The sequence below is a fragment of the Meles meles genome, chromosome 13 (genome assembly GCF_922984935.1).
Source record: "Meles meles chromosome 13, mMelMel3.1 paternal haplotype, whole genome shotgun sequence".
Taxonomy (NCBI): Eukaryota; Metazoa; Chordata; class Mammalia; order Carnivora; family Mustelidae; genus Meles; species Meles meles.
In genome coordinates, this window is record NC_060078.1 from 30,638,235 (window position 1) to 30,647,547 (window position 9,313).

At 52.2% G+C, this 9,313-nt stretch overlaps 1 protein-coding gene across 1 annotated transcript; it reads left to right on the forward strand.

The window, feature by feature from the left end:
- The first annotated feature begins 6,048 nt into the window (after nt 1-6,048).
- FAM241B (family with sequence similarity 241 member B) lies at nt 6,049-9,079 on the forward strand. The gene is made up of 3 exons (XM_046027400.1): nt 6,049-6,156; nt 7,408-7,556; nt 8,281-9,079. Exons 2-3 carry the CDS (start codon nt 7,464-7,466, stop codon nt 8,548-8,550), a joined length of 363 nt encoding a protein of 120 aa, XP_045883356.1. The 5' UTR covers nt 6,049-6,156; nt 7,408-7,463; the 3' UTR covers nt 8,551-9,079.
- The last annotated feature ends 234 nt before the right edge of the window (nt 9,080-9,313 follow it).

Sequence of the window (9,313 nt, forward strand, 5' to 3'; positions counted from 1 at the left end):
AAGATTATTCTAAATTTTATATGGAAAGACAAAGGAGCTATAAAAACTAAAACACTTTTGATGAAGAAGAATAAAGGGGGAAAGAATCATTCTTACCCAATATCAAGACGAAGAAGAATAAAGGGGGAAAGAATCATTCTTACCCAATATCAAGACTTGTGATATAGCTACATAATCAAGACTCTGTGATATTAGCAGAAGGATAAACACATAGATGGGCGGAACAGAATAGAGGACCCAACGCACATCTTTAATCTTAGACTAATCCTAGCGGATTTATACATATATATATATATTTTTAAAGATTTTATTTATTTATTTGACAGACAGAGATCACAAGCAGGCAAAGAGACAGGCAGAGAGAGAGGAGGAGGAAGCAGACTCCCTGTTGAGCAGAGAGCCTGATGTCGGTCTCGATCACAGGACCCTGGGATCATGACCTGAGCCAAAGGCAGAGGCTTTAACCCACTGAGTCACCCAGGTGCCTCTTGTAATTTAATTTTTTTAACTCTGCTGCCTGTATTTAAGAATATGACCAATTTATAGACAATAATCTTACTAAAATGTCTTCTTAATTCTCATCGTTTATTTTGGATTTTCCAGCTACCTAGATGGATGTCTAGTTACCTGCCAAATCTTGGTGGAGGGGGAGGGCTCAGTAATGAAAAGGCTAAAGGGGGCTATGAATCTGAAGGACGTTTGGCTGTGCCTGCTGCGTCAGAGGCAGTGGCTATCTCACAGTAAATGAGATTAAACTTTCTCTCACTCCAGCAGAATAGGGACTTGTTCCCTTTGGGTTCTCCAGGAAGAAAACTCTTGAGACAGAATTGGGAGTTCAGTAGATTATTGAGGGAGACAGAGCAAAGAGGGTTGAGCAGAGGGGAAAACTAAGTTATGATAAAAACCTGCCCCCCTCAGCCAACCTCAGGAGGATCTCTGAAACTGATACAGCCCGCACATATCTTCTGTGTCCTTCAGTCATGGACTGTGGGAGGACTTGACCCTGGGCGGAAGGTCCCTCTGAAGCAGAGCAACTTGTGTGAAAGGGCTGACAGCTAAAAGTTCCAGATGCTCTTGCAGAAGTTAGAGCAACAAGTCCTTCCCCGGGGCGGGGTGGGGTGGGGTCTGGCAAGCACATCTTCATGTCTCCTACAGCCCACCCTTCACACCGTTCGAGATCCGCTCTCTCAGGATTCCGGTGGATTGGTCTTCCGGAGAAATACTAGGGGGACCAACTACAGTCTCCTCCATTGTAGCTGCAAATGATCATCGTCCCTCCCCTCCCCTCCCCCTCACCTGGCATCTCTATTGGCCTCAGTGTCTCACCTGGAAGTGTGATCCAGACCCTCATCCCTGAGGGCTCTGAGCTTCTGGTCACATGGCCTCGTGCGGACAGAGTTGTTGCATTGCCCTGTACCACTACACTTGGGTAAAGGACAACCAAGAGGCATCCAAGTGGACTGTCTGGGGGTCAGATATGGTTGTCCTGTCTGCATTAATGTAAGAGCAGCCCTCCCTCCTCCCAGTGACAAGGACGAGTCATTCTTAGACAAGGGCAATGAATGGCTCCTCTTCTTGCCTGCTAATGTCCAAAAACAAGAACCCAAAGTATTCAGGCTGCACCCTTAGCTTATTGTTTGAAAAAACTCCTGCTGTATTCTCCCATACTGGTGCTCCCTTTGGGGTGCAGGACTTCCATCTTCGCAGATCCCAGAGTTGTGGGGATGGAAGGCACACATTCCCCAAGAGGGTCGTTGGGCAGGATGGTAAGCGGGGCCACTGCTGCTTCCACTTCCAAGTTCCTGAATCTAAGTGTTTTCCAACTGGAGACACACAGCTGTATAGGCCTTTGGTTTAAGGTAGAGAAGGCATCCCTTGCGGAGGGCACAGAATTCTTGCTGAGTATTGTCTCTGAGCTGGCACTGGGCTGGGTCTTCAGGGTGCCATTTGAACACTGTATTAGACCAGCTGGTGTAGTATGTGATTGGATCCTATGGTTATGGGCACCCTCTTGCACCTGCTTGGCTGTAAAGTGGGACCTTGGGTCTGATGCCACGTTACGTGGGATCCTGGACCAGGAGATTAAACACTTTGTAAGATGTGTGATTTGGGGTGAGGCCCTCCAGGCAGAAAAGGCAAACATACACCTGGAATGGGTGTCTCTCCCTGCTAGAATGAATTTCTGGCCCTTGGGGTGGAAGGAGCACAGTGAAGTCAACTTGCCACCAGTGACTCAGAGGGTTTCTTTGAGGATTGGTGCCATATTGGAGGCTCAGGGTTGGTCTTTGTTCCTGGCATTTGGATAGTCAGCAGAGGCAAGGGACTGCCATTGTGGTGATGTGCCCTGGGCAGGGTTTCCTCTTTGGGGCTTGGGTCTTATTACATAAGCTTATCTTTGTTAGCCAAGTTTAGGGGCAGCCGTCCACCCCGGAGGAACGTCTCCTGCAGTGTTTTTAAACCGGACGTTAGTATCTACAAGCTTGAGTGCTGATTAAGTAACCTAGCACAGAGGTGTCCGTGCTTCACCTCCTAGAGGTGAACTCCTAGAGTTCGATCCAACTGGTTTGGGCACCAATAGTTTATGAAATTTCCCTTTGGTGATTCTAACATGCAATCAGGGTTGAGAACCACTATATTCATGGATTGCAAAATAGTGTGAGAAATTGATTAGCACTTTTTTCCCTTAAAAAATAGAAAACATCATGGTATATTTCATGTAGAAAGGGTAAATACTGTTGTTGAAACTTCTTCACATAAGGGTGGCTACTGGGTCATGATGTAAAATATACCGGACCAAAAGTGTTTGCAAAGCCACTGGTCTAAAGCAGAGTGTCCCAAACTTTAGCAAGAGTGTGCTATGACAACGAGCAGAGCCAAAAGCATGCTTTAATGGGACACCTGCTGGGATTAAGGCATGATGGTGGGGGCGGGGAGGGGCAGTCTCATGCTCATGGCATTCGGTGTGGGAAGCACACACACACACACACACACACAAAGAGGCAGCAGAATGGGGACGGGCCTGAGCGGGAGGGGAGAACCCGGGTTCATTTGAATTCTGGCCCTACCACTGACCTGGAACTGGCCTGGCCATGTACCATGTCTCTAAGTCTCAGTTGCTTTCTTTCTTTCTTTCTTCGTTTCTTCGTTTCTTCCTTTCTTCCTTCCTTTCTTTCTTTCTTTTAAGGATTTTGTTTATCTATTTGACAGAAGAGAGATCGCAAGTAGGCAGAGAAGCAGGCAGAGAGAGAGGGGGAAGTAGGAGCAGAGAGTCTGATGCAGGGCTCTATCCCAAGACCCTGAGATCTTGACCTGAGCCGAAGGCAGAGGCTTACCCCACTGAGCCACCCAGGTGCCCCCGAGTCTCAGTTTCTTGTTAGCAAAAGGGAACAACAATACCTGTGCTTCCTATGTCATAATCCAAAAAAGAATGATATGATCTGGAAAGCACTTTGGAAAGCATAGGGACTCTGCACACACAGAGCTTATTATTATTACATGGAACACTCAGAACTGAAGTTTGTGTTGTTGGTATAAAAGCGTGGGAGGATTTAGATTGGGTGGAGAGGACCTTCAGGCCGACCTTCTAGGCCCAAGCCAAGCAGGTCTCTGGGTGACATACTTCAGGACCAGGTGGGTGGAGCTGAGTCAGGGAGTTGGTAAGAGTGTGCTGGGGCCAGATTTGGAAGGTTATCAGAGCCCAGCAATGAGCTGGTTCTTTTTGGAGCAGACAATAGGGAGCCATTGCAGGTTCTTGAGCAGGGGAGACACCTGAAGGAAGTGGAGAGGTGGGAAAAGTGAGTCACAGCCTTCTGAGGCTGTTTTAATTAGTACTGACAGGTCTTTTTCAAAGTCTAGTCAAACATCACTGCCCCCTAAGGCTGTTCCTGACCTTCTCTAGAAAGACGTTCTCCTCTGGGCTCTCACAGTTATCTCTGGCAGGACCGTGTCTCTTTGGCAGCAGTTGCACTGGCGCAAGGCTTCCTGGGTACATCCCTTATCTCCTCCCTGGTTCCCCCAGCCCACTAAAGTCTCTCTGTCCTTGGTGGTCTTGGGTTGTGAGCCCCACTTGTGCAGATCTGTTCATGGAAGGCAGTGGTTCTCCACTCAGGCTGCTCATTAGAATCACCTGAAATTCATTTTTGTTTGTTTGTTTTTGTTTTTGTTTTGTTTTATTAACATATAATGTATTATTTGCCCCAGGGGTACAGGTCTGTGAATCATCAGGCTTACACATTTCACAGCACATACCCTCTCCAGCATCCATCACCCAGTAGAATTTTTTTAAAATGTCTCCATACCTAGGTTGCATCCCAGATCTAGAGTATTGTCACCTCTGGGGTGGGACTTAGGCATTGGGATTGTTTTTAAACATCCCAGGTAATTCCAAAGTTCAGCCACTTTTGAGAGCAGCAGACCACCCCTGCGAATCAGGAATCCTGCCCTAGGGGCATCTGCATGGCTCAGGTCCTGATCCCAGGGTCCTGGGAGCAAGCCCCCTCCCGCCCCCCCCCCCCCACCACCCTGCCCCGCCCAGGGGGAAGCCTGCTTCTCCCTCTCCCACTCCCCCAGTTGGTGTTCCCTCTCCCGCCTTCTCTCTCTCTGTCAAATAAATAAATGAATAAAATATATATAAAAAAAAAGGACTCCTGCCCTGGGATCAACACTTCCACACTAACCCCTGCATCGGAGTGCAGGAAGAAAGCATTAGGATTTCAGGTTTGTATCTATCTGGTATCCTAGCCTTGTTTAGAGTCCATGGGTTACAACTGACTTAACCGTAGCAGAGCGGTGGTAATGACTGTGAGCATCAGCAGCCCTGGGCACTTACAGTGACGGGCTGTACAGCAAGTGCTCAGCGCTCCATGAAGATCCGATGACAAAAGTACTGGTGTTATCCTCATTTTACAGACGAAGGAACTCAATCCAGAAAGGCTGAATAACGGGCCCATCTCACCACTAGAAAGCAGCTGTGCCAGGTTCAAGCCAGGTTGGCTCTAGCAGCTGCCTTTTATCCACAAGCCAATATATAATACACAAATGAGCTATAGATATCAGGGGGACCTGCTTAACATTTTTTACTGATGAGGTTTCATAATCAAAGAATTAAACCTTGATAGCAGGTGATGAGTCCTTAAGGCAAGGCCTACATTTCACCCTTTCTGCTTCCCTCACTAGGCGCCAGCGGGCATCTTACTACGCTGTATGTACCCAGTGGGTCTTACTATATACTCGACAAATAACTGCCTCCTTCCAGAAGCATCTATTTCCTGATAGTCACAGCCAATGTTTATCAACACTTGCCATGTGTCGGCAACTCTCATTCTTAATCTTGGCAACAGTCCTGTGAAGTGTGGTTATCCCCATTTTACAAACGAGGAGAGTGAGCAGCCCAGTAACTTGCCAGAGCCTGAAACCCAAACTGTGGGACTACAGAACTCATTCTCTCCTACTGGTGAATGGGCTCACAGGGACTAGCTTTTGAAAGTCGGCAGCAGGGTGGGAACACGAAAACAGCAGGAAAGAGGCAGAGGTTGATTGTTCAGTCCCTTGACGCGTGGCACCCTTCCCTATTTATCCTAGTTAAACTTCTGGCCCTGACTCAAAGACCACCTCCTCCAGGAAGCCTGCCTTCCTTCAAGTTATAGTTATTTGCACCTGACTTGTGGTTCATACCTCATTTTCCCCACTGGAGTTGGAGATCCTTGAGGGTAGGGTTGGGTCCTACTAAAGAGGCAGTCCCCCCCCGTCCCCCCGCCCCCACCGCCCCCAGCTGCTCAGCAAACTCTAAGCGGTGGGTTGAGCGTGTGCCGTCTTTCCACCCCGGGCAGAGGGTCTCCCACTTTCTGGGTTTTTCCTCCATGGGGTCCACTTCCCTTTCTTCCTCCTGTTCTCCCTCCTCCTTTCTGTCCTCCTTCTTCCTTTCGTTCTCCCTTCCCTATTCTCTTTTTTCCCTCCCCCTTCCCTTCCCGGTGGCGCCTCCTTTCTGCCTCCTCCCGGTCCTGCGCCGCCCGGGGGCCCGGCAGCTGCAGTTCCCCCCGTGGCCTGCAGAGGGGGCCGCGCCGCTGCGGCGCGCGCTTCCTGTGAGGTCAGGTGGGAGGAAGCGGCCTGGGAGCCGCCGGGAGTGGAAGCCACTGAGGCCCGGAGCCGCGACCGCAGGTGGGTGTCCCGGCTCGGGGCGAGGGCCAGCGAGCGCGCATCTCTCTCCTCCCCCGGGGTCGGGCTCGGCAGCTGGGGCGGCGCCCCCTCCCCGGATCCCCCCGTCCCTGCCCTGCAGCACGCCCCCCGCGATCGCCCGCGCGCCCCCCTCCCTGAGTCAAGTGCCCCGGGGCTGGCTGCGGCCTTAGCCCACCCAACAGGCGCGGGGGCGCAAAGCACCGAGGGGCTGCGGAGCTGCGTGACCAGCTTGGCCTTCTGCAGGGAACAGCGGGCTTCAGAAGGGGGACCCACCTGGCCCAGGCTCTAGCCCAAGGGCAACAGAACAGGAGCTCTAAATCCCTTTTGGCGTGGGTGTCCCAGATGCTTTTCAGAATTTAGGTGAAAACGGTGGCTCGTCTCCTGAGAAAAAATGGCTTTGACACAGACTCGGGGAGAGCCGTGAAAGGACCCCACCCCCACCTCCAGCCCATGGACACCCTTGGGGTCTCCGGAGTGGGGTCCTCCCAGAGCCACAGCCGCATCCCCCATTCCCAATTTTGGGCAGGTTGGCTCGGCCCGCCATGGCAGAGAAGGCTGGTGTCATCTGAGAGGTGAGGGGCAGGCGAGGGGTGTGCCCTCTGCCAGAACGGTCTGCCCCTCCAGTCAGCTCCTGGGGCCCTGTGGCCGTGAGTGGAGTCGGCTGCCAGGCCGTGGACCTAAAGTGGCTCCGAAGTGGGCCCAGGTCCTCTCTAGGGAGAAGGCCCGGGTCCTTGGCATTTACTCCCAATGGGCCCCTTTTTAACGGATGGGAAACGGAGACACTGGGGAGCTGGGTGCCCTGGACTCCATGTTCAGAGTCCAGAAAAGGTCCTAGCGCCAGAGTTCCCGGCTTCACGTTCTGGCTCTGTTGCCTCTAGAAGAGTGGTGCTGGGCAAGCCGGCTACACCCCTGGGGTTCTCTAACTGTACCTGGCTCCGGAGAGTGTTGGGGGGTGTGAGATGGGGCGCAGCAAGGGCTCTCCTCCCTGTGGTTGCGGGTGCTGCAGGGTCACCCAACTTCCATCACCCCGGCTTCCTTTGGTAGTTTTCCCAGTGGCCTCGATGTTTGAAAGGTTTTCATCTGACAAATAACTTGCATTTATTTCTCTTCTTGGAATTAATCAGACGCAGCGCCTGCCTGCTCTGTCTGGGTAACCAGCGTGGGCACCCAGAATTGCCATTGTTCCCACGGAAGGCGAGTGTCCCCTTATCTCTGATAAATTGTTTCTTTCAGGTTTTTGAGATCTGGGGACAGGCACAGCCCAGCAGGGACCCATCGTTCCTGGGAGGATGGTGCGGATCTTGGCCAATGGGGAGATAGTGCAGGACGACGACCCCCGCGTGAGGAACACTCTCCCAGCACGCAGTAGCGCCCCTCGACAGGTGTGCGCCCAGTGCCGGTGGCCGTGGCCGGGGAGCAGCTGGGCTCCTGCCCTCCGTGTCATTTACCCCTTAGCAAGCAGAAGCTCTCTTGCTAGTCATTAGCCTTCTCTAGTCAGAAGCCCTCTTTGCAGAGAGCCGGACTAAGGAGCATGAGATGAGGGTCAAGACTTGGGGGAAAATTGCATTCTTGCAATCTGCGACAGGAGCCACCTGCCTCCCCAGTTCTCACTCTTCTGGGCAACCTCCCCAGATCTGGAATCCAAGAGTGCTCTCTCCCTTGACCGGGCTAACCCCGCTGGAGCCAGCATCTTTCTTTGAAGAGCCAGCTGGCTGAGAGAGAAGTGGAGAAGGTGGGGAAGAGGAGCCCCCGGCCACCCAGGAATGGTGGTAAAGGGAGGACGGAGGAGGATTAGAAATGGCTGTTCCCAAGCACTACCCTAGAATCCAGTCCTCCTTGCCCCCTTTTCTCTTCTCTGACCTGGGCACCTTCTCCCTGGCAGGACATGGGGAGTATAGACTGGTGTTTTCTGTACTCTGAGAGCTTGTGACTCAGTGAGGGGGGATTCCGGTGGGGGGGGTAGCTGAGAAAGGAAGGTGTGGCCCTGGGGGTAGGGTCTGGGTGGGGGGCGGGGCCTGGCCCAGAAGATTTCCAGGTTGCCTGGTACTTCAACTCCCAGGATGCTTTCTCTAGACTCATTTCTCTCTCTCTGTCTCCACCTTCCAGAGCTTTCTCAATAGGGGCCATGGCGCCCCCCTGGGGGGTTCGGGCCCTCGCCAGCAGCAAGCTGGGGCTCGGCTGGGGGCTGCCCCATCCCCCTTCAATGACCTCAACCGGCAACTGGTGAACATGGGCTTCCCCCAGTGGCATCTGGGCAACCACGCCGTGGAGCCCGTGACCTCCATCCTGCTCCTCTTCCTGCTGATGATGCTGGGTGTGCGTGGACTGCTGCTGGTGGGCCTTGTCTACCTGGTATCCCACCTGAGTCAGCGGTGACCTCTGGGAGCGAGCGGGGCAGGCATGCGGGAGAGGGAGTTGGGGGGCCTTGCTGTGAGGACAGGCACACGGGGCGGGGTCTGGTTGTGCCTGGAAGGTGTGTTCATAAAAGGCCCTCCGAGGTGCGTTGAGCATGAGGAAGAGGAGGCCTCTAGTCTTGCATTTTCAAAGTGTAGGGTGGATGCCCACATTCCCTTGAGATGATTTTAAGTAGTACTGGGCCTGCATTAAGCACAGAGTCAGAGCAAGAAAGGGATTCCCTTTCCAATTCTTTTCCAGTCCTTTTATGCCAAGAAGAAAGTCTCAGCTGGGTGCCAATATGTTCTTATGTCTCTGGAACTCATGCCTGACTTGCCCTGTTACTAGGGAGAAGGCCTCGGGTGTAAGTCCATTGGGAAAAGTTTCCAGACTTTTATAGCTCTGTTTTGTTTTCATGGTATATTTTTAATTGGCTACCTTTTTATTTATGACAGGTCGTACTGGCCTCTACTTACTGTGGTGACATTTTCAATAAATAAATTTAACTAAAAACGAATCCACATAAAGACTTTCATAAGTGATTTTATGGCTGTGTGTACCTCTGGAAGACAGGAGGAAGGTGGTTGGGAGTGATTGGGACTGGGAACAGGGTAGAGGTGGGCAGTCGAGCCTGGATGTGGGCCCTTTGTCTGATGCTTGGATGGCTTCTGGCTGACATGAGATGTCAGCCTGTGGAGGGGATGGGGTGCTCTGGCCAGAATGGCCGATGAGGCTATGGGGTCAG

Excerpts from the sequence above, each read along its gene's own strand:
- FAM241B (XM_046027400.1), top strand. The coding sequence starts at position 7,464 with ATGGTGCGGATCTTGGCCAATGGGGAGATAGTGCAGGACGACGACCCC. Across the intron at positions 7,557-8,280 it reads GCAGTAGCGCCCCTCGACAG|AGCTTTCTCAATAGGGGCCA; the intron begins GTGTGCGCCCAG and ends TCCACCTTCCAG.